Below are 26,329 nucleotides of genomic sequence, written 5' to 3' on the forward strand. Positions count from 1 at the left end.
TTTTCAGTACCATGACATACATATTTATAGTTAATTACAGAAACACAGATGATATAGATACAATTTTCTACAACGTCATGGCTTATACAGTTATTACAAAATCATGGTAAAACAGATAGTTGTATATATAGAGATGTATTATATAGTATTAGACCTTGTTGGACCATACAATTTATAGAGCATGGTACCGTAGCTACATACAGTATATAGAGTGCAACCACCTATTCATATAATACATGGTATAAAGGTTGATCGCATAGAGCCCACGAGTGGATAGGCTCCCCATCAGATATTGGTTGAGGAGGGCTGATAAGACTATGGAGTACAGTGATTTATTCCTCGTTGGCCAGTTAGGGTAAATCCCGCCTACGGGCCATACAACCCTGTCATGAGGGGTTAAATCATGATACATAGTTATCCACAGGAAAGTTTACAATTATTACTATGTTTATACAGGTTTATAGAAAGAGAATATATATATATATATATATATATATATTAGTATTTTGAGTAGAAACCTAAAGTATAGAAATGTTAAGCAGCAGGTAAAAGATGAAGATTTATATTGGTATTGTACTTTACAGATTCAGTGATATGTGACTATATGGTAATAGATTTTCACAATATTGTAACTCATTTTCCACACACTAGCAATAGCATATTTTGTCTTATTGAGCGTTGACTCATCCCAATTAATTTGACATTTTTCAGGCGATCTAGGCGGGCGAGCAGATCAACCTCACAGGTAGAGGGGCTTTAGTACTACCCTATCAGTAGAGAGTGAGTATTTGGCTTTGAAGTATTTCGGTATAGTCCTAGCCAGTTAAGGGTATTTTGGGGAAACATTTTAGTACTTTGGTATTGTATATAAATATGTATGGTTATGTTTATTTGATTTCTACTTCTTGCTGCTTAGGTCGATGATTGAGTTTAATCCAATTATGTATCAGAGTATTATAAATGTTATAGTATAAAAAAAAACCCCATTTAAATAGCAGGTCGTTACAGTTTGGTATCAGAGCCTAGGTTGTTAGGTTATGTAGACTTTAGAGTGCAGGAAAAACAATACCAGAGTATAGGAAAAGGATTTGAGGGTTTGTTCGGTTGTCTGGATACAGGATTTTCGTGGCAGTTTCTGTGTTTTTCTTGAGGTGACGATTTTAGGAAAACCATAGTAAACTATTGTTGGGTCGTGTGTCTAGGTGATAGAACTGGATATTGATTTACGATCAGGGAAGGTAATTAATTTTGAATTGGTGCAAGATAGGTTCGTATAGGAGACAAAGTGCTTAAGTGTGTTTCTTGTTTTTTGGATGGACCCAGGATGTAGTGGCACGAATGTTGGGGAGGATAGGCCAGGACCTTCCAGCATAGGTGGAGGAGATACAGATGCTATACTGTGTAGCGTCACTCAGCAGGTGATGGTTGAGATGGCTAGGAGCTCTGGGGAGCGTAGTTGTTCAATTGAGCAGTTTATGCGGATGAAGCCCCCATCCTTTGTTGGAGGGGATGACTTGATTGTAGCTGAGAATTGGGTCCAGGATATCAAAGTGACATTGATGGTGCTTCTATGTATGGATGAGCAGAAGGTAGTATTTGCAGCATTTAAGTTGACAGGGGAGGCGAAGCGCTAGTGGAGAGCAGCGCCACTGATCGAGGAGCAGAGGCCGGTTCCAGTGCCAGTGACTTGGGATCGATTCAAGGAGCTGTTCTTCGAGCGATATTTTCCTTCTGTTGTTCGGAGCGTGAAAGTGGCAAAGTTTTTGCATCTAGTACAGGGGCAGATGACTGTATACCAGTACGCGGCTTGGTTTATCGAGTTGTTGTGTTTTGCTCTGCATCTAGCACCTGATGAAGAGAAAAAGGCAAGGAAGTTTGAGGAGGGACTGAGGCAGAATTTGTTTGAGCAGGTGATTGGCTTCAGATCTCAGAAATTTACGGAGATTGTAGATAGAGCTGCGATTATTGAGAGTGGTATTTAGAGGGGTATAGCAGCTCATAGTCAGAGGAAAAGGCCTGCGCCTCAAGGTTTTCAGGCTGGCTCTAGTAGGGGTCCATGGAGAGGAGGTCGCGATAGGGGAGATCAGAGGCAGATGGCGGGACCTCGGGGGAATCAGGGTTTGTCGATCGTCCTGGTATGTCAGACGTACGGGAGAAGTCATTCGGGGGAGTGTCGGGTAGGGAGCAATGTATGCTATCGTTTTGGGAGACCCGACCACATGGCACGTGCATGCCCAGGTCCGCTAGACTAGGTTCTAACTCCCAGGCCCTATTGGGGAGGATATCAGGTAGCTCAGGGAGGATATCAAGCACCTCGTGGTGGCCAGCAGAGGAATGTAGCCCCAACGCGAGTATACGCTCTGACGCCAGGTGATGCTGAGGCTGCTGCGGATGTGGTGACAGGTACATTTATTGTTTTATCATATCCAGTCATTGTTTTTTTTTACTCAGGTGCTACTCATTCTTTCATCTTTGCAACTTATGTTAAATTGTCTAAGAGTGAGACCCAATTATTAGATATAGTGCTGTCAGTAGCTACACCATCAGGGTTCGTTATCAGATGTCAAAGGGTACTTAAAGGCTATCCGATAGAAATTCAGGGGAAAGTGTTACCAGCTGATTTGATTGTATTTGATATGTGTGGGTTTGATATAATATTGGGTATGGACTGCTTGGCTGCCAATCACACCAGTATTGATTGTCATAAGAAAGAAGTAATTTTCAGACCCCCTAGAGAGCAGGAATTCAGATTCGTTGGTTTGCGGGTGCGTACTCCATCGTAGCTGGTGTCAGCCGTGGAGGCGAGTGGATTGCTCTTGGATGGAGGTCAGGGGTTTATAGAATTTGTGAAATAAGTATCTGAAAATGAATTAAAGATTGACAGCACTCTAGTAGTACGAGAATTTCCAAATGTTTTTCTAGAGGAGTTACCTGGATTGCCTCCTGTGCGTGAGGTGGATTTTCCTATAGATTTACCTCCAGGGACTGCTCCGATTTCTAAGGTTCCTTACTGTATGGCTCCAGCCAAATTAGGAGAATTAAAGGAGCAGTTGCAAGGCTTGCTGGACAAGGGATTTATATGACCCAGTGTATCGCTATGGGGAGCTCCAGTGTTGTTTGTACAGAAGAAAGATGGGTCTATGAGGATGTGTATTGATTATAGAGAAATCAACAAGGTTACTATTAAGAATAAATATCCTCTACCCTGTATAGACGATTTGTTTGATTAGGTCTAGGGTACACGAGTATATTCCAAGATCGACCTCAGATTTGGGTATCATCAAGTGAGGGTAAAAGTAGAGGACGTCACGAAGACAGCCTTCAGGACCTAGTATGGGCACTACAAATTCCTCGTTATGCCTTTTGGTTTGACAAATTCCCCAGCCGTGTTCATGGACTTGATGAATAGAGTTTTTCACCAGTATCTAGATCAGTTTGTGGTAGTTTTCATTGATGATATACTGGTGTACTTGAGGAGTTTTGAGGATCATGAGGTGCGTTTGAGGCAGGTACTGCAGACGCTCAGGGAAAAGAAGCTCTATGCCAAGTTTAGCAAGTGTGAGTTTTGGCTTGAGAAAGTTGCATTTTAAGGCCATGTGATCTCAAGAGAAGGTATATCAGTGGATCCCAGTAAGATTGACGTGGTGGTGAATTGGTCCAGGCTGAGGAATGTGCAGGAAGTTAGGAGTTTCTTAGGATTGACAGGTTATTACCATCGTTTTGTTGAGGGGTTTTCAGCTTTATCAGGACCTCTCACGCGTTTGAACAAGAAGAATTCTAGGTTTGTGTGGGATGAAGAATGTGAGCAGAGCTTCTAGGAAATAAAGCAGTGGCTCATTACTGCACTAGTACTGACGATTCCATCGGGAGGTGATGGTTATGTTATCTACAGTGACGCGTCTTTGAAAGGGCTTGGTTGTGTGCTGATGCAGCATGGTAGGGTGGTGGCGTATTCATCCAAGTAGTTGAAAGAGTATGAAAAGAACTACCCTACCCACGATCTAGAATTGGCTGCGGTTGTACATGCACTAAAGATCTGGAGACATTATTTATATGGTAAGAGGTGAGATATTTTATAATCATAAGAGTCTAAAGTATTTCTTCACACAAAAAGAGTTGAACATACGGCAGAAGAGGTGGTTGGAATTTATCAAGGATTACGATTGTACCATCAGTTACCACCTAAGTAAAGCAAATATGGTGGTTGATGCTTTGAGCCGTAAATAAGGAGACACAGCACAGCTAGCAGCGGTAATCCAGCATCCAATTCAAATGGACTTGGAAAGACTCGGTGTGGAGTTAGTGGAAGATGATCCTCAGGCGCTTATTGCCAGTTTGGTTGTACAGCCTAAACTTTATGAGAGAATTAAAGATGCTCAAAGAGATGATACAGAGTTAGTGGAGGTGCTTGCCAGAATACAGGATGGTCAAGGGGAAAAATTTAGCATTTCTGACGATGGGGCTTTGAGATTTCGCACTAGATTGTGTGTGCGTGCAGATGACAGCATTAGAAGGATGATTCTAGAGAAGGCACACAGATCTCTATACACTGTTCATCCTAGCAGTACGAAAATGTATAAGGATCTGCAGGAGTATTTCTAGTGGAGTGACATGAAAAGGGAAATAATAGAGTTTGTGTAGCAGTGTTCGATGTGCCAGCAGGTTAAGACTGAGCACCAGAGGTCGGCTGGTCAATTGCAGCCACTTTTCATTCCTAAATGGAAGTGGGACCACATATCCATTGATTTTGTTACGGGGCTACCATCGGCGCTGCATAGTTAGAATGCCATCTGGGTAATAGTTGATAGGTTGACGAAGACAGCGCACTTTCTGCCTATTAAGGTTAGGTACCCTATGAATAGGTTAGCAAAGATTTACATACAAGAAATTGTTCGACCCCATGGAGTGTTAGTATCCATAGTCTTGGACCGTGATCCATGTTTCACATCGCGGTTCTAGACTAGTTTATGGGAGGCATTAGGGACTCAACTAGCATTCAACACTGCTTTCCATCCTCAGACTGACGGTCAGACAAAGAGGACCATTCAGGTACTTGAGGATATGTTGCGAGCATATGTTTTGGATTTTGGGGGTAGCTAGACTCAGTATATGCCGTTGGTGGAATTTGCTTACAACAATAGCTATCAGGCTAGCATAGGTATGGCTCCTTATGAGGTACTTTATGGTAGGAAGTTTCGTTCCCCTTTATAATGGAGTGAGCTGGGTGAAAGGCAAGTTTTGGGACCAGAGATAGTTCAGCAGGTGTACAGTAAAGTTCGACTCATTCGAGATCGAATCAGTGCAGCACAGAGTTGGCAGAAAAGCTACGCAGATACTCATCGCTGAAAACTGGAACTTGGAGTAGGTGATTATGTATTTCTGAAAATAGCACCGCTAAAGGGAATCATGAGGTTTGAGAAAAAGGGTAAGTTGAGCCCTAGGTTCATTAGCCCATTTGAGATACTCGAGAAGATTGGGTCAGTTGCCTATCAGCTGGCTTTACCGCCATCTCTATTCAGGATTCACGACGTGTTTCATGTATCTATGTTAAGGAAATACATCCTAGATCCTTCCCATATTATCAGTTATGCGGAATTGGAACTTAGTGGTGATCTAGCATATGAGGAAGTTCCAGTACAGATCCTAGATAGAAAAGAACAGGAATTGCGCAATAAGAAGATACAGTTGGAAAAGAACTGTGGAGGAATCACGCAATTGAAGAAGCTTCGTGGGAGCTTGAAAGTGAGATTAGACAGAAATATCCCCACTTGTTCAGTGAATACAGTAGTGATGTATGATTAAAGTAATAGTAATTTTATTTTGTTTAACATAGTAGAATTGTAATATAGTGTATAGAATAGGTAGTATTTTGGTTTTGGGGGAATTTTATTTTATACTTGTAATCTCCCATAACTACCTATGTAACCACGGTATTCCTCCGCCATAAGTGAAGGCAGATAATAAAATAAGTAGACCATTTGCCTTTATGAGATGATAGAAGGAAATACAGATAGTAAATGTCGACGACGAAATTTTATAAGGAGGGGAGAATGTAACGACCCGAGTAATAATGGTATTTAAATAATAAAGAAGGAGGGAAATGGAATCAGTAACAGAAGGAGGTAGTCGACTTCGTCGACGATATTGCATTTTGGAGTTGATAATTCCAAGAATTTTCAATAGGCCTCGTTGACGAACACAGGGGTTTTGTCAACGAGGGTTCTTCAAGACCTCGTCAACGAGGTCCAGTCTTGTCAATGAGAAGATACTGAGAGAGGAATTTTTGGGAAGTCTGAAATTCGTCGATGAGGGTGCAGATTCGTTGACAAACTTTCTATAGGACTCGTCGATGAGGTGACGTGGCTTGTCGACGAATCCCACAGTATAAATAGTGCAAAACTTCAGATTAATTCAGAAATACAGTGCCGCTCTCTCTCTCTCTCCTACGACCCCCCTCTTCTATCTCTCTTCGATTTTGGTCCCGTCAGTCTCCGGATCGACGATCTGAGGCCACCACGACACTCCTAAAGGAGTTCTCTTCAAGTCTATTGGAGCGGATCGTCGATGGAACGAAGTTGGGATTCATCCCAAATCCAAGGTAAGATCTTTTATTCATAATTTGAGTTTCCAAGAGTTGTAAGAAATGTAATAGACATAGAAATAGTAATGTTTTGTTATGGGATTTATGGTTTCAGGGTGTTGAGTGGAGAACCCTGCGGGTGTTGGACTCGTTATAGTAGGGGATTTTTTTTTAGCAGGAAATAGGTAAGGGAAATATGCTATGCTAGGTTATTTAAGTATGATTTCAGTATAAAATTATAAATGTTCTACCATAGTATTATTCATAGTAGAGATTTATACAGTTTATCAAGTATGATTAATATGTTTTAGAATTACTATGTGGCTTGAGAATATAGATATAGTACAAAAATATGTTTTATAGTATTTTCCTGAGTTATGTTTTACAAAATATACATACAGTGAATATATTTTATAGCAATTACATAAATACCTTGATTGTACAGTTTTTCAGTACCATGACATACAGATTTATAGTTAATTACAGAAACACAGTTGATATAGATACAATTTTCTACAACGTCATGGCTTATACAGTTATTACAAAATCATGGTAAAATAGATAGTTGTATATATAGAAATGTATTATATAGTATCAGACCCTGTTGGACCATACAGTTTACAGAGCACGGTACCGTAGCTACATACAGTATATAGAGTGCAACCACCTATTCAGATAATACATGGTATAAAGGTCGATTGCATAGTGCCCACGAGTGGATAGGCTCCCCATCAGATATGGGTTGAGGAGGGCTGATAAGACTATGGAGTACAGTGATTTATTCCTCATTGGCCAGTTAGGGTAAATCCCGCCTACGGGCCGTACAACCCTATCATGAGGGGTTAAATCATGACACATAGTTATCCGCAGGGAAGTTTATAGATATTACTATGTTTATACAGGTTTACAGAAACAGAAAATATATATATATATATATATATATATTAGTAGTATTTTGAGTAGAAACCTAAAGTATAGAAATATTAAGCAACAAGTAAAAGATGAAGATTTATATTACTGGTATTGTACTTTATAGATTCAGTGATACATGGCTATTTGGTAATAGATTTTCACAGTATTGTAACTCATTTTTCACACACTAGCAATAGCATATTTCGTCTTACTGAGCGTTGGCTCATCCTAATTAATTTAACATTTTTCAGGTGATCCAGGTAGGCAAGTAGATTAGGCTCGTAGGTAGAGGGGCTTTAGTACTACCTTGTAAGTAGAGAGTGGGTATTTGGCTTTGAAGTATTTCTGTATAGTCCTAACCAGTTAAGGGTATTTTGGGGAAACATTTTAGTACTCTGGTATTGTATATAAATATATATGGTTATGTTTATTTGATTTCTGCTTCTTGCTACTTAGGTTGATGATTGAGTTTAATCCAATTTGGTATCAGAGTATTATAAATGTTATAGTATGTAAAAAAAAAAAACCATATTTAAATAGCAGGTCGTTACATTATATGCTATATGTTATCAAAACCTGGTTGGCTTGGTCTAGGCTAGCACTTGCACGGTACCGTTGCTATGTGTTCATGATTCATCCTGATATTTTTGTTAACGATGATGTACGGAGTAGCGCGAGGATGGATGGCCGATATGGTTTCAAGAAGTGTGAGTGCCTTGTTGTATGGACCAGGTCTGGCAGACCCATCAGACTTACAGTCTATACTTTTGACTTGGCAGTGGTTGGCCAACCATTGTCAGGTCCCGCTTTTGGGCCACACAACCTAGTCATGTGAGGGTAATGCATGATAACAGCCAACTAACCTACTAGGGTAGTTTTTGTATTATATTATATGAGATGAATTATATTTATGAAAATCCTGTATGTTCTGCCATGATATGAAAATATATGTTTCCCAGATATGATACAGGCAGTTATACTGATATGTTTATGCATGATTTTATATAGAACACGGAAATACTCATGTTGCCACACACTAGTATTAGTTTATTTCCCTTATTGAGAGGTGTCTCCTCCCAAAATTTCATAAATATTTCAGGAACCCTAGATAGGAGAGCGGATAAAGCTCTGCTGAGGTAGTTATTGTCGATCTGCCCTTCCTAAAGGGTAAGTACTTTGATAGGGTCGGATGGACTTTTAAGAAGTGACCCTAGGGCATCTTTTGGGTTGTGTATTGTGTATAGACTTAAATACAGTGGATGTAGTAACTCTAATAATAAGATGGATGATCTTGTGATTATGATATTATGATTTTATGTTTCTTGCTGCTTAGGCTTTCGTTATGTGTTTCTGTTTTATCCGTGGTACCCATGGGTTCAGGTTGATCATGATCTGCTGGATTTATTATACTGATTTGTATTATTTAAGGAAAAAAATGTGTAAAAATTAAGCAGGTTGTTACAAAATACATTTTAATTTCTCGAGCCCATGTTTTAAAAAGACCATGAGCTCACCATCGAAACCCAAGCCCAATACCTTTTAGAAAAGAAAGCCCCTAATCCCACTCGGCCCACTCGGAGCCTATCTAAGCCCACACAAACCTAGGGGTTGACTCGTGTGAGTCAATCCAATGAGAACCCACCATGGAGGGTTTAGACGAGTCAACTCATCCGTGAACCTTGAACCTGAACCTGGAAACCCTAGAATCACCAGAACATAGTCCTTAAACCACTAACACATCAAACCAGCATTTGACCCACATGCAATGATGAAGCACACACACAATCACACACCACAACAGTAACACAGAAGTAACAAATCGAGATAAAAAGGGGGGGGGGGGGAAGATACTTGTCTTCTGTATCTTCGAAAACTGAGTTAGACCCCTCCCGGGTCTCAAGACGAACTTCACCATATTTGGAACACCCTTGGGTGTTCTATAGTTTGCCACTATGAAGGTGAATAAATTTGGGGTTTCAACTTAATAGCGAGAGGGGGTTCTGAAGAACATGAGTTAGGGTTTCAGGGTTTCAAAAGAACAGAGAATGAAAGGGTTAGGGTTTCTGGTTTTTGAAAGAACAGAGGGATCCAAAGAACAAAACTAGGGTATTAGTTTGTTAGAATAGGATAAAAGGGGGTCGGTATAGTGATAGGGTTTCCAAAAACAGAGAGTGAGAGAAGAAAGGGTGAGAGAATTAAGAGTGAGAGATCAAAGAAGGAAAACAAAGATCTGATTATAGGGTTTTAGATTGTTCGAGAGGAAAAAGAAGAGAGAAGAGAGAGTTTCTGAGAGTAGAGAGAGAAATGAAATGAAGAAATAGCCAAAAGAATAAAATTTTACCTTTTATATATCAGGTTTTGAGGCCATCGAGGGGCGACATGTGGCTCAACATCCTCCACCCATCCGATGTGCGATGCGGACTCCCTTTGCCCGTCTGATTTGTGTTTCTTCTTGACGGTCCTGATTGTACCACGTAATTGATCCTTGCCTCTTTGGATGGCTCCACTCGATGGCCAATATGTGGCCAATGGACATCACCTTGACGTTGTTCCCTGCAACCCTTAAATACTCTGATATATATATCCTTGCCTCTTTGGATGGCTCCACTCGATGGCCAACATGTGGCCAATGAACGTCGCCTCGACGTCATTCCCTATAGCCCTTAAAATACTCTAATATATATATATATATATATATATATATATATATATATATATATATATATATATTTGTGCAGGCAACGTGTCCTCACCCGGAGACGACACATGGCCTGGTTCATTGACCCTGCCCGGTTCCCTTTAAACCAGTTGACCCCACCGAACCAATTTGAACCGGTTTCTTATTGTATTTCTGGATTTATGTACTTGAGGATGTAATAGTAAGCTCTAGTATAAGTCTAGCAGAAATCCGAATGAATGTTTATGTTTTTCCGCAACATTTACATTGTAATTATGTATGTTTTACACCCGTATGTCCCTTTTTAGGGCGGGTTGTCTATGTATCTTGAACAAGTACAGGTATTTTTTAATTGGGTTAACGGTTCTTATTCGTATAAAGGGTCGGGTCATTACATACTCACCCTATAGTCAGGGTAGTAATGTAGTCTCCTCTACCCGCGAGCCTGATCTGCTTGCCTAGTTGGATCACCTGAAAAATGTTAAATCACTGGGATGAGACAATGCTCAGTAAGACGAAATATGCTATTACTAGTGTCTGGCAGGTGAGTTTACATATTTGAAAAAATAAACTAATTTAGAAATACCATAAATAGCTGAGACTAAGAAAACATGTATAAATATTGTGCAGTATGGCTCATACATATGTTATTTAACATAAACTTTTTTTTTTTTTTGAATTTTCTATTCATAATACTTCTAATATTCATAGGTATGTCTACGTTTTCTATAAATCTGAATATATATATAATAACAGAGAAAACTTCCCTGGATGGATAACTGAAAGTCATGATTTAACCCCTCATGACAGGGTTGTGCGGCTCGTAGGCGGGACCTATCCTGGCTGGCCAACCATGATAAGTCAACTGAACTCCGAAAGTCAAATCAGCTTTCTTAACATTAACTGATGGGGAGCCTGTCCACAACATAGGCATGATCGATTGCTGAATCCATATACTATTTATGTTATGTGGTTGCACTATGAACTAAATATTGCTACGATACCATACTCTATCGACTGAATCTGGTCCATTAGGGTGTGATGCTATATATGTAATTGATATTTCATATTACTAGTTTATCATGATTTTGAAATAACCATAACATTACAAAACTGATCTGAAAATTGAGTGACTGACTTAATATTTAATGTCATGCCCTGAACCTTGAAATGGGACCCAGGGGTGAAAATGTAATCTAACCTGTCCCTGTATCATACAAATCACCACAGATACAGTACAAAGGATGAGGGTTCGATCCCGTGGGGTTCATAGGCACCCTAAACGCATCCAAACACAATCATATACGTAGCGGAAAAAGGTCATCTATATACATATGCAGTACCATACTAAAGTCTATATAAGAGCAGACACAATGTTATATCAAAAACGTACAAACGGGTGCCCAACACATCCCAAAATGGCAACCCACCAAAATTACAGTCCTAGCACTTACTTAGCGCTAGCGGTACATTGGCCACTACGCTCCCTACACCAGGACGCTAGTTCCGGTTACCCGAAGGACCTGTAAAAATGCATGTACAGCAAGGGTGAGACACCTCTCAGTAAGGAAGAACACAGGTTATATCGGTGTGTGGCATTTGAGTGTTATCATGATACAACATACACACAGTTAAATGCAATCCAGTACTAATTTACACAGTGCATACACGCACACATACGGAGGCCATTTATATGTAGCCCCATCACAATACATACACATGATCAGTAATCCTCAATGTCGTCACACTCTTCGGCCCTAAGCTGGCCCGCGACATACGACGTTGGCCCGTAGCCAACCCATGAACACGGCGCCACCGGCACATGGCTAGTCTCCGACTCCCATGGTATCGTACCGGTGCTAAATTGGTGGATCCACACCCTTCGGCCTGATCTGCCGAAATAGGCTCACGCCCTCAGATATAGAGCCAGAAACTCTTGCCTACATGGTAGGCGATAACACGCCCTCGGATATAATGCCGGACACTTTCAGTACCTAGAACAAATTCAGATACGCGTTCCTACTAGCATTTCAACATATCACACACACATGCATGCTCATATAACCAAACAAACCACACTTATTTGGTAATCTAAATCATGGTTTTCCAAACAAATATAGTTTAAACAAGTCAAGACATGACCATCCCAATATCACAGTATAAATCACATATATACTCGATTTTCAACAAAACCCGGGATTCAGCCCATCGCCCCCTTTTTCCCAAAACTATAATAATGAAAAACCCATAGTTTTCCCTGTTAGATCCCCCCAAATGAGTAGCCAAAACACACATAGGACCTTGGACCACTATTCCACCAAGTTCGATTTTAAAAATAACCAATATAAACATAGTTCCCTTTACCTTAACCCTGTAAGTAAATCCTGAACTCTAAGGTCCCTAAACAGCGAACCAAGTTCCAAAACCTACAAATCACAGTACAAAATATGTTCACAAGATAGTTACCTACAAATCTACCGGATCAAAATTGAAAACCAAGCCTTACCTCGATTTTATGCCAAAACTCGAAAATCTCCGAAACGAGATTCCAATCTGTAAAAGTTGTAGAGAATCCTTCCACGATCCTCGTGGTAGCTTTCGTTTTCCGATTTTGTCAACAATCGGCGAAGAATTCTAGAGAGAAGGAGTAGGGAGAGGTTTAAAGAGAGAGAGAGAGAGATAAAAATCTAAGTTTGCTTAGCTTGGAAGAAATGAGAATTTCATTTTATAGCCCTTTGACGCGGGCAATTTCCAATTTTGCCCATCTCTTAATATTTAAACCTATTTTTCATATTTCGGGTTCTTACAATCTCCCCTCCTTACAAAAATTTCGTCCTCGAAATTTGCCATCTCTCATTCCTAGATTCATACATACAATCAAATACATAGACACAACTCAAGAGCGAACTGGCGATCTTCACAGCGCAGTCTCATCATACACATACACATAGACACAACTCAAGAGTGAACTTACGATCATCACAGCACAGTCCCATCATACACATACACATACATACCCTCACTTATGACGGAGGAATACCGTGGTTACATATACAACATTCTCATGAGTTCACAATACTCACACTCTCGACGACTAACCACCTATCCCAACCCACAGTAGGATCATGTACAAGTGCTCAAAATAACTGTGGATACTTCTGGTGTATTTCCGTTTCCAGTTCCCAAGAAGCTTCCTCAACCTCGTGGTTTTGCCACAATACCTTCACTATCGGTATCTCTCTGGTATGAAGCTTCTGAACTTTACGGTCCAGAACCTGAATAGGTATCTCCTCATACGCTAAAGTATCCCTAATTTTCAACTCATCATAACTAATCACATGTGAAGAATCCAACATGTACGTCCTCAACATGGAGACGTGAAACACATCATGGACCCTCAAAAGTGCTGGAGGTAATGCAACTCTGTAGGTTACCAGACCCACTCGCTCAAGTACCTCGAATGGTCCGATATACCTCGGGCTCAGCTTGCCCTTCCTACCGAATCTCATTACTCATTTCATCGGAGCAATACGCAGAAATACCTTACCTCCCACTTCAAACTCTAACTCACGGCGGCGAACATCTGCATAACTCTTCTGCTGACTTTGAGCCGATTTAATCCTCTCCTGAATCAAACCCACCTTCTCAGACGCTTGCTGCACAAGTTCAGGTCCTAACACCTGACGTTCACCAACCTCATCCCAACACAAAGGAGATCGACACCTCCGACCATACAAAGCCTCGAACGGTGCCATCTCGATACTAGATTGGAAGCTATTGTTATAAGCAAACTCCTCAAGTGGCATAAACTGTATCCAGCTACCACCGAAGTCTAATACACAAGCTCGTAACATATCTTCCAATATAGGTATCGTCCTCTCCGAATGTCCATCAATCTGGGGGTGGAACGCTGTACTAAAAGTAAGCTTCGCCCCCAATGCCTCCTACAAGCTTATCCAGAATCGGGAAGTAAACCTCGAGTCCCGATCTGATACTATGGACATTGGTATCCCGTGCATTCTCACAATGCACATACAAATATGCTAGCCTACTCAAAGGATAGCTAACTTTCATCGGTATGAAATAAGCAGATTTCGTTAATCTATCCACGATCACCCAAATAGCATTCTGCTCGTGAAGCGCTGGTGGCAAATCCGTCACAAAATCCATGGAAATATGCTCCCATTTCCACACCGGAATAGGCGAAGGCTACAACGGCCCTGCCGACCTCAGGGCGACCTCTGATGTTCAGCTTTCACCCGCTGACACATCAGACACTGCTCCATGAACTGAGCAATCTACCTCTTCATACCAGACCACCAGAAGGTCTCGCGCAAGTCCCAATACATCTTTGTTCTACCAGGATGTACCGAATACATAGAACGATGCGCCTCCTCTAGAATAATCCTTTTGATCTCATCATCGTTCGGAACACACAGTCTGGTCCCAAACGTCAACACACCTCCTTCAGAGATGTTAAACTCTGTAGCCAATCCTTGTTGTACCTTTTCCATAGCCTCTGCCAACTCTACATCACTAGCCTGCGTGGCTTTTATACACTTAAATAGGGTCGGTTGGACCACTAAACCAGCAAAATAAGCCTGATGATCACCAACCACCAACTCTATACCTGAGCTCTCCAAATCTCGTCTAATGTGACACTGAGTTACAACCGCAGATACAGCTGTAGGTCCTGACTTCCGACTCAACGCATCATCCACCACATTTGCCTTCCCCGGGTGATAATTGATCGGGTAATCGTAATCCTTAATCAACTCTAGCTACTGTCTCTTCCTCATATTCAGCTCCTTCTGCATGAAGAAATACCTGAGGCTCTTATGGTCAGTGAAGATCTCGCACTGCACCCCGTACAAATAGTGTCGCCAGATCTTTAGTGCATACACAACAGCAGCCAACTCCAGATCATACGTAGGGTAATTATTCTCATGCTCCTTCAGTTGCCAAGAAGCATATGCCACAACCTTACCCTGCTGCATAAGCACACATCCTAAGCCCTTCAGAGACGCATCACTATAAATCACAAATCCACCATCCCCCGAAGGAATGATCAACACTGGAGCAGTAACCAGTCGGTGCTGCAACTCCTGAAAGCACTGCTCGCAATCATTGGTCCACTCAAACTAGACTCCCTTCCTGGTCAATCGAGTCAGAAGTCCAGACAGTTTAGAGGAACCCTCTACGAACCGACGATAATAACCCGCTAGTCCTAGAAAACTCCAAACCTCCTGCATATTCTTCAGCCTTACCCAGTCGACCACAACTTCAATCTTGCTAGGATCACTTGATATTCCATCCCCAGTAACCAGATGGCCTAAGAACGCAATGTGACTCAACCAGAACTCACATTTCTTCAACTTAGCATACAACTTCTTCTCTCACAAAATCTGTAACACTAACCTCAAATGTTCCATGTGTTCTTCCATATTCCTCGAGTATACCAGAATGTCATCAATGAAGACCACCATGAACCAATCTAGGTACTCATGGAAAACCCTATTCATCAGATCCATGAACATCGCCGGAGCATTCGTTAACCCAAAAGGCATGACTAAAAACTCATAGTGGCCATATCTGGTTCGGAAAGCCGTCTTCGCTATATCCTCTGCTCTAACCCTCACCTGATGATATCCTGATCGCAAATCAATCTTTGAAAAGACCCGCGTCCCCTGCAACTGGTAAAAGAGATCATCTATATGAGGTAAAGGATAACGATTCTTCACAGTTATCTTGTTAATCTCATAGTAATCAATGCACATCCGCATCGACCCGTCCTTCTTCCTCACAAACAGTATTGGAGCTCCCTAGGGCAAAACACTAGGTCGAATGAATCCCCTATCCAGTAATTCCTGCAGCTGCTCCTTCAACTCCCGAAGTTCTGTTAGAGCCATCTAGTATGGAGCTTTAGAGACCGGCGCCTTACCACACAGCAACTCTATCGCAAACTCCACCTCATGATCTGGAGGTAAACCGAGTAAATCATCTGGGAACACATCCGGGAATTCGCTGACTACCCGAATATCCTTGAGTCTCAACTCATCTCGCAGCGGTTCCTCCACACAAGCTAAGTAACCCTGACATCTGTCCAAGAGTAGCCTCCTCGCCTGTAGTGTCCACAGAATCTGTGGTGTTGAACGCACACACGATCCCATGAACTCGTAATCCTGCTCCCCAGGAGGTCTGAAAACCACCACTTTTCTACGACAGTCGATCACGGCATAACTGGAGAACAACCAGTCCATCCCCAAAATGACGTCGAACCTTGACATGTCATATACCACAAGATTCACCAGTAACATCTTTCCCTGAATTTCCACTGGGCAGTCTATTAACATCTTCCTACAAAAAGATACACTCCTAGATGGCGTAGTAACAACTATACCTTATTCATGTCTCGGGTCTCAATCCCACACCGTCCCACAAAATTTACAGATACAAAAGAATAGGTTGCACCCGAATCAAATAGAACAGAAGCTTTATTCGAAAGCAATAATAAGGTATCTATCACTACGTTACCTGCATGCTCAGCGTCCGCTGGAGTAAGAGAGTATACTTTGGCTGGAGCTGTATTCGTCTGAGTGGTTCCCCAAGGTATCTGATTACTCCCTCGGTCCCCACTAACTGCAGGCATGTCTCACCTTGGTGCTCAACAATCACGAGACATGTGGCCTAGCTGGCAACAGTTGTAGCAACTACCCCCAAATGACCGACACTCTCCCTCGTGCCACCTGTGACATCTGGTACAACGACCACCGGTCTGGCTCATCTGAGAGTCCTGGCACTTGGTATTCTGGCGGTAACCCGAGCCCTTGCTTCTCTTCTTCTACGATCCCTGACGAGATCCTGTATGAGAACCAAAAGGTACCGTCCTCTTCCTCGATTCCTGATCCACCTCGTCCTCTCGGATACCAGTCTCGATCACCATGGCTTTATCCACCAACACCGAGAACTCGTGGATCTGAAGCATACCCACTAGTCTGTGGATATCCCTCCTCAAACCCTTCTCGAACCTCCGAGTCTTCTCATACTCGCTTGAGATCATACATGGTGCAAAGCGGGAAAACTCTATGTATCGAGCCGCATACCCCTGCACCGTCTAACTCCCCTGAGTCAGCGCAGAAAACTCATCTGCCTTCGTATCTCATATGGAAGCCGGGAAGTATCTGTCAAAGAACACCTCCTTGAATCAGCTCCACGTCATCCCCTCAGGACTAGCTCTCTGCTTCTCCAAAAAATTCACCGCAGTCCACTATCGACCCGCCTCCCTAGACAGCTGGAAGGTAGCATAAAGAACTCGATGCCTATCCATGTAGTGTAGGACCTCCAAGATCCTCTCAGTCTTTTCCATCTAGTCCTCTGCTGTCATTGGGTTGGGTTCTCTAGAGAATGTCGGAGGATGCATGCCTGTAAGCCTCTCAATGGTGCACCCCGCAGTAGTAAGAGAGCACTCGTGTCTCCTCACACTCCACCCGATCTTCCGCAATACCTGCCTCATCAAACCCCGAGGGACAGAAGGAGACTCATCACTCGCAGTCTCCTTGGAGCCACTTTCCAGGTTATTATCCTTGGGCTCCATTTTGCAACACAATAGGAATCTATCAGCATCCCTATAACATATACAGTTAACACAATGATCTACACTAATAGTTTAAACTACTTCCTGCCAGGTCTAGGTCTGTCCTATCATACCGACACGAAAGTCATCAATGATTTGCCATGCTTTTACTGAAATCGTCATTCTAGGAAAAACACGAAATACCATCGATAATTCCTGGTTTAGCAACCGAACAACCCTCAACCAATTCTACCCATATCCACATCCTATACTCTAGTATGTACTCATAACTAACCTAACCAAGTATACAAGATCTAGTAACCTGGTTAGCTCTGATACCAAGCTGTCACGCCCTGAACCTTGAAATGGGACCCAGGGTTGAAAATGTAATCTAACCTGTCCCTGTATCATACAAATAACGATAAATACAGTACAAAGGATGAGGGTCTGACCCCGTGGGGTTCCTAGGCACCCTAAACACATCCAAACACAATCATATACACAGCGGAAAAAGGTCATCTATATATATATATATATATATATATATATATATGCAGTACCATACCAGAGTCTATACAAGAGTAGACAAAATGCTCTATCAAAAACGTACAAACGGGTTCCCAACACATCCCAAAATGGCAACCCACCAAAATTACAGTCCTAGCACTTACCTAACGCTAAATGTGGTACACCGGCCATTACGCTCCCTACACCAGGACGCTAGTTCCGGTTACCCGAAGGACTTGTAAAAATATACGTACAGCAGGGGTGAGACACCTCTCAGTAAGGAAGATCACAGGTTATATCGGTGTGTGGCATTTAAGTGTTATCATGATACAACATACATGTAGTTAAATGCATTCCAGTACTAATTTACACAGTGCATACACGCACACATACGGAGGCCATTTATACGCAGTTTCGTCACAATACATACACATGATCAGTAATCCTCAGTGTCGTCACACTCTTCGGCCCGAAACCAACCCACGACATATGGTGTTGGCTCGTAGCCAACCCGTGAACACGGCGCCACCGGCACATGGCTAGTCCCTGACTCCCATGACATCGTATTGGCACTAAACTGGTGGATCCACACCCTTCGGCCTGATCTGTCGGAATAGGCTCACGCCCTCGGATATAGAGTCGGACACTTTTGCCTACATGGTAGGCAATAACACGCCTTCGGATATAGAGCCAGACACTCTCAATACTTGGAACAATTTCAGAACCGCGTTCCTACTAGCATTTTAGCATATCACACACACATGCATGCTCATATAACCAAACAAACCACACTCATTTGGTAATCTAAATCATGGTTTTACAAAAAAATATAGTTTAAACAAGTCAAGGCACGACCATCCCAATATCACAGTATAAATCACACATATACTCGGTTTTCAACAAAACCCGGGATTTAGCCCGTCACCCCCTTTTTCCTAAAACTGTAATAATGAAAAACTCATAATTTCCCCGTTAGATCCCCCCAAATGAGTAGCCAAAACACACACAGGACCGTGGATCACATTTCCACCGAGTCCAATTTCAAAAATAACCAATATAAACATAGTTCCCCTTACCTTAACCCCGTAAGCAAATCTCAAACTCCAAGGTCCCTAAACAGTGAACCGAGTTCCAAAACCTACAAATTACAGTACAAAATATGTTCACAAGATAGTTACCTACAAATCTACTGGATCATAATTGAAAACTGAGCCTTACCTCGATTTTACGCTGAAACCCGAAAATCTCCGAATGAGATTTCGATTCGTAGAAGTTGTAGAGAATCCTTTTATGATCCTCATGGTAGCTTCCGTTTTCCGATTTCGTCAACGATTGGCGAAGAATTCTAGAGAGAAGGAGTAGGGAGAGGTTCAGAGAGAGAGAAAGAGAGAGAGAGAGAGAGAGAGAGAGATAAAAATCTAAGTTTGCTTAGCTTGGAAGAAATGAGAATTTCCTTTTATAGCCCTTTGATCCGGAAATTTTCAATTTTGCCTCTCTCTTAATATTTAAACCCATTTTTCATATTTTGGGTTCTTACATTTAATGTCTGTATATCTGTGTATCTGATAAACTGGGTGTTTTGGTTCTGAAATCATGATGTTCTGAAATTGCTGAAAATATAGGTTGTTGTACATATATTGTAAATCATGTTTCTAAACATATTGTATAATTTCTATCTATATATATACTGAAAATTCACCATTCTATAAATTATATATATCCCATGATATTTTTTGCTAATATATTGTAAAACATGGTATTTGTAGCTGCATAAATACTATGCTAATTTTCTATAAGCTTATGCCACACGATTTAAATCAATAGATTCACATGCTCTAAAATATGTATTTTCTGGTATACAAATATTTTATAATTTGCATAAAAATCTGATATAACATATAACTTATATTGAATCATACTAAAATTTCCTAGCATAACATATTTCCCTTACCTGACTATCTAAACTCTAGCTGCTATTTACAGTCTCATAGGTGCGATGTTTATAATTTTAACATCTTGAGATAATACACACATAATCTCCCAATCAAACAACTGAATTCACCTAAATAATTATCACATACATTTATCCCCAAATCCACATATGCTCAATTCCTAAACTATAATCCATATGTCATTTTACTTGCGTTCCTGAAATACCACCCACTTGGCTCCTCAACCCTTACTTGTAGGGCCCCAAAACACTCTATACCTGAAAATATAATACCCTAATTTTACTTCACAAAACTCCAATATATTCTCATATAATACAAAATTTGGGTTCAAATGAATTTGGTAAAACTAACTATATTCAAATATTCTACTTACCCTAGTTTTGGGATGGTTCCCAAACTTCTCAAACCAACATTTCGCTCCGGCTATGTTGTGGAGAATCTCCTTAGGATCACCGTGGTAGCTTCTGATCATCGAACCGGGGGGAAGAGACGGAGCTGGAAACTTAGAGAAAAGTGAGAGAAACCCATTTTTAGAAAGAGAAAATGAGAGAGAGAGAATTTCCTTTGCTGAAAACCCGTTTCCTGCATATTTATGGATTTCTTGACACGTGGCCTCGTCGACGAGCCATGTCACCTCGTTAACGAGTCCAAGAGGAGTTTCGTCGACAAACCCTTACTCCTCGTTGATGAAATTCAGGTCCTGAAAACCATCCTCTTGGTAACTTCTCATAGACGAGACACGTGTCCATGTTGACGATCCCAATAAGCCTGTTCAGCGTTAGTCGACGAGACCCTGCTGCCTTTCTTAAAATTTTCCTTTTCTTCCTCCTTTCTTTTATTATTTAATTACCATAATTCTACGGATCTCTACAGTGTGTGTGTGTGTATCTATTTATAGGGTTCACATGGAGCATTTTTTATGTACCAATATTAATTACAATTACGTTGCATTTGAGAGCATGTTTCAGGTCTTGAATTTAGATTTAGGTGGATTTAGATAAATTTTAGTATAATATTGCATTACATTTTATCCAAATCCATATAAATCCAAATGCAAGTCCTCTCCTAAATATAGAGTTAACGTTTTTTCTGTTGTATATTTACTTTAAGCGTTCTTTTAGATACACCACTCAATACACAAAAGGCTTTCCAACTATTTGTACCAAATATAGTGAATAAACAAGTTTAATTTAATTTCAAACAACTGCTAGCCATCTGGCTAGACACATTGTTTATACCATCTTTTTGCACTCTTTTGTAGAATGGTGATAGTTGCCCAGTAGGGAAAATTGCTCAAAGGTGAGTTACATATCGCCTAGGTGATTCAAGAATATCAAGTAACCACCCAAGTGACAAAGGCCATGCAGCCATTGAGCAATGCTTATTGTCAAGTCACCATATGAGGCAAGGAGACTACAAGTGGCGATGGAGATCGCCAGGTCACCATGGGACAAATGTCAGGGATTGCCTAGTCACCAAGTGACAAGGTAAATAAGCATTGGACAAACATGAATGCCATTTATTATAATTTGGTGTTTGATATCTAGAAATGCTCCTAAGTTATGATAAGAATCTTAATGTTTAGAAATGGACCAAATTTATGGTTAAAATTTATAGTTTATAACTTTAGAATTTATGTAGGTTTGACGACAAAAGAGTATAAATAGGAGTACAACTATCATGTGAGGGATATCCAATTCAACTCAACGAATATCATGCAATAGCTTAGTGCTATATAGACCCCTAGTGCCTTTTATCCCCTTATCTCTTTATCTTCTTCTCTCTCACTTTCTTTTTCCCTTTGTCTCTTCCCGTTTCTATCTTTCCTTGCCTCTTCTAATCTAACTCTTTCCACCTCTCTCTTTTCTCCCTCCTTCTACAATTTCAATGATTTTATTATTATCTTTGCAATTTTGATAAGAGTTCATATAATAAGTCCATTCACAATCAATCCACCATCTAACCATCTAAATTTACATCATATCTTAAAAAGTGTTTGATTTTTTTATCAAATATACATGGATGTCTCCCACACTCGATCACATGGATCCCTCTATCATGTGTCTAGTTGAGATACTACCAACCCAATTAACATGAACCAAGACATCAAACATTTTCTTGCATAAAATCATTTTGAGAATCCTCAAGCATCTTGGTTATTCTATCAAGCCTCTTTTAATGACTTCATACACATTTTAAGTTGCTTCTATATATATATATATTTAATTTTTTAAGTGAATTTGCTCATTTTGACCTTGTATTTTCTCCCGTACACACCCTCTTCTTTAATATAAATTATGCACATTAATTTCCTTTAAAAAAGGAATAGGAGTTTTATTGTAGCATATAATTTTCCAGTGGCATACACCAATAATGAACGAGGATTGGCAAATACATTTAAAAAAAGGAAAAATTAGAAGAAAAGCTAGGAGTTCAAGAGAGAGGGGGGGGGGGGGGTGGGAAGGGAAGGGCACCTGCGCTAAGAAACGCATGGAAAGTTTGTGAAATAACAATGCAGAATTGAAGCAGCAGTAGTTGGAGTCCTAGGAGGGCCTTCAACGTAAATCTCGCCCACTCTCTCAGAGAGAGAGAGAGAGAGAGAGAGGAGAAGCATTGATCAGCTGGGCATATATGATTTGTCGGAGCACGAGAAAATGACATGCTTCCCACCTGCCCACGCGCACGCTACCCCACGAAACCCTAATTTCCGAGAGCCCCTCCAAAAGGAGAGATTATAGATTGCAGAGAAAAGAATAAAGAAAGGATCAAATTGATGAATGAAAAAGCTCAATTAGCTCCCCAACTCACAGCACAGCTGCCACCAAATGGAAAAGAAGTAAAGAAAAATATTACACATTTAGTTTTAACCTCCCTGCGAGTTCGTCGTAGTCTTATTTGCTGTTTAATTTATAGCAGCTACTAGCTAGCTAGCTAGCAAGTAGCAAGAGACGTGCTAGCTTTAAATTAAGACCTCACTGTCGAAATAGTGTTCAATCCATCCATCTGTAGCTGCAGAGTGCTTTGGTTTTATATTATTTTCCTTGGCTTCTTTTGTGTGCTTAATTGATTCTAATAAAGCAGGGTTTTGCATCTGTTCTTTGTTCTCCCCACTACAACATCATTTCTCTGCTACCCCAGCTGGGTCAGCCTTGCACATACATATCCTTTTGATTCATCTCTTCAACTGTGAATTGAACATCACCTCTCTCTCTCTCTCTCTCTCTCTCTCTCTCTCTCTCTCTACTTGATTCCTGAGGCAATTGCATCTAATTCTCTCTTCCCCCTCTTTCCCTCATCAAAGCCAGTAAAGAGCATAAAAAAAGAAATCTTAGTTTTCTTTCAGAGCTTTAGTTCAATTTTGAAGCTCAGCCCAAGGAAGAGTGGAAACATAAAACAAGAAAAGAAGGAAGTAGGAGAGACGGAAGGAGATAGCTTCAATTGTTACAGATAACCCTATCAAATATTATTGAACTCTCTCTCATCTTTTCCATCAGTGCTGTTGTCTGAGTTTGCAATCCTGGCTAATCGGTGGTGGGCTGGACAGGTAGGGCTGCCAGGCCTAGAGCCGGCAGCCGACCCTTCTGTCGCCCATAAACACACTCTCGAGATGTCAATCAATGATCTAACCAGCGGTCGGAACAGCGGAAGAGAAGAAGATGATGATGATAGAGAGAACGGCGATGAGCCCAAAGAAGGTGCGGTTGAGATCGGAACTCGTAGACCTAGAGGCCGGCCTCCCGGATCCAAAAACAAGCCAAAACCACCAATCTTTGTGACCCGCGATAGCCCTAACGCGCTGCGGAGCCATGTGATGGAGGTGGCTGGGGGTGCCGACATCGCAGAAAACGTTGCCCACTTCGCCCGGAGGCGCCAACGAGGGGTCTGTGTACTAAGCGGAAGCGGTTTGGTGGCCAATGTCACCCTGAGGCAGCCGGCTTCACCGAGCGCCATAATTGCCCTCCATGGCAGGTTTGAAATTCTATCCCTAACCGGGGCATTCCTGCCCGGACCTGCCCTGCCCGGTACGACTGGACTCACGGTTTACCTGGCGGGTGGTCAGGGGCAGGTGGTGGGTGGGAGCGTTGTTGGGCCGCTTGTCGCTGCTGGACCAGTCATGGTCATTGCAGCGACCTTCGCCAACGCGACATATGAGAGATTACCTCTTGAGGAAGAAGACGAGGCTGGACATGCTGTCCACGCGCTGCATCCCGGTGAAAGTTCGCCACCGGGAGTTGGAAGCAGCGGAGGAGGGCAACCGCCAGGTTTGCCCGAGCCAGTCTACAACCAGCCACCAAACCTAATTCCAAATGGTCAGCTGGGTCATGATGCCTACGCTTGGGCTCATGCCCGCCCACCTTTCTGATTAGAGTGGGGTATTTCACTGCTAGCTCTTCCATTCCATTGTATTGAGAGGTAGAAATTGGGAAGAAAATATAAAAAGTGAGACAATGGATAAATGTTTCTGTATATTAATTTAAACTTCTTTTGACTCCCCTTCTGTTTGAGCTCAATAAAAATTTGAGAAGCTTAGCTTCTTTTTCACTTAGTTTGTTGTCTTAACTGCCCCTTTCTTTACATTGATGCACGATTGGCTATAGCTAGTTTATCTGATATGATGAATTACACTAGAGGCTTGAGAATTATATATACCCACACAATCACAAGCTGGTATGCTCTATTTTTCCTCCTCTAAATTTACTATTTTGAGAGCAAGCTATCTAGGGTTTTTGGCTAAAACTTTCATGGCTGTTTTATGGTTGAATTCTACAAAAGCAAAGGGACTCAAGAAACAAAGGGATGCGGCCTTAAATGTAGAAAACTCAAAAGAAGCAAAGCTAGTTTAAAGTTTTGAATGCGTTCATAAAAAATATAGAAGGAAACGGTCAATCTTGCTAGCTAGGGTTAGTCAGATGATTAACTTAAATTGCCTTTTGCACATGGGTACTTGCATCGCAAGTCAGCATCGTCCAAGTAGAGCAGGTGTGATGAACAGACGGAAACACATCCATTTTTCATGTGAAGGAGTAAATGCAAAATTGTACCCAGGTTGCATTGCCCAATGCCCATACAGCAAAGGAAGTATGGGTGTGGAAATTAAAGAGGATGACATTTCTTCATATATATATATATATATATATGAAGAAATGTCATCCTATTTGTATATTTGAGTCCAAAGCATTCATGTGGGGAGATGGGCTTTCTTTGTATTATATTTAACAGAGTTAAAAATTCTGAATGTGGAGATTGAGTTGGGTACATGGGGGACAGCTCCTGATGATATCACATGATCTTTTGGAGCAAATATTTATATATACATATATATATTTATTTATTTTGGAACCCAAAATTGAGAATGCTTTTGCTCACTCTACATGTAAGATAACTAGGTTAATTTTAGATAGTTCATCCTGAAAATCAAATTAAATATCCAAATAACAACTGGGCAGTAGGAGCTGATTCATAATTACATACTAATCAATATGGTATTGTATCCTGCCATTCAAAAATATTAAGGGGTGTGTTTTGGGGTGGGGGGGAGGTGGTGGTGGTGGTGGTTAGCATCTTACTTCCTCAATCATTTTGTGCTTTTCTCTCAAGAGGTCGCATTAATGAGGGGAATTGTTTGCTAGGTAACTAATAATTAGGGAATTAGTTAGAGAACTTGTTTATTCTAGCAAAGCAGCTCGATCCATTGGCACCCTCCTCCCACCCACATGCTCTTAATTGACATCCCATTAATGTTTAAGTAGAAGATTGTAGCATGCGCCTCTAGAGGATAATAGTCTTCCTTCATGATCCAATCAGAGCATGAGCTCAACTTGAACAATATCTTGAAAAGCCACCTCAATAGTTGGCTAGCCTATAACTAATAGCGTTTGATTAAAAAGGAACTTATATAATGAAGAGTAGCACATGTAAGAAGTAGATATGTATTGCTTTTAATATCTTATCAAATACCATTCTTGAAGGATCATTGGTGACTCCCAATCTTCAAATGACTATATTTAGATAAAATTTTTCATTGGTTATACACAACACACATTTTATACATGCTATCATATCATTATACAACATTTAATGAATTAAGTAAAACACTTTCAGGAGTGATATTATGAAAACCATATTTG

General features: G+C 41.1%; 1 protein-coding gene across 1 annotated transcript; it reads left to right on the forward strand.

The window, feature by feature from the left end:
* Positions 1-1,430: 1,430 nt before the first annotated feature.
* On the forward strand, positions 1,431-24,564 carry LOC131150439 (AT-hook motif nuclear-localized protein 20-like). Its single transcript, XM_058101154.1, has 3 exons — positions 1,431-1,589; positions 1,911-1,974; positions 23,696-24,564. Exons 1-3 carry the CDS (start codon positions 1,431-1,433, stop codon positions 24,562-24,564), a joined length of 1,092 nt encoding a protein of 363 aa, XP_057957137.1.
* The last annotated feature ends 1,765 nt before the right edge of the window (positions 24,565-26,329 follow it).

Source organism: Malania oleifera, chromosome 3 (assembly GCF_029873635.1).
Source record: "Malania oleifera isolate guangnan ecotype guangnan chromosome 3, ASM2987363v1, whole genome shotgun sequence".
Classification (NCBI taxonomy): Eukaryota; Viridiplantae; Streptophyta; class Magnoliopsida; order Santalales; family Ximeniaceae; genus Malania; species Malania oleifera.

Bases quoted from the DNA above. Each gene is read 5' to 3' on its own strand.
- LOC131150439 (XM_058101154.1), top strand. From the start codon at position 1,431: ATGGCTAGGAGCTCTGGGGAGCGTAGTTGTTCAATTGAGCAGTTTATG. The intron at 1,590-1,910 runs GTAGTATTTGCA...TTGTTTGAGCAG, and splicing joins TATGTATGGATGAGCAGAAG to GTGATTGGCTTCAGATCTCA. The intron at 1,975-23,695 runs GTATTTAGAGGG...CTTTTCCATCAG, and splicing joins AGCTGCGATTATTGAGAGTG to TGCTGTTGTCTGAGTTTGCA.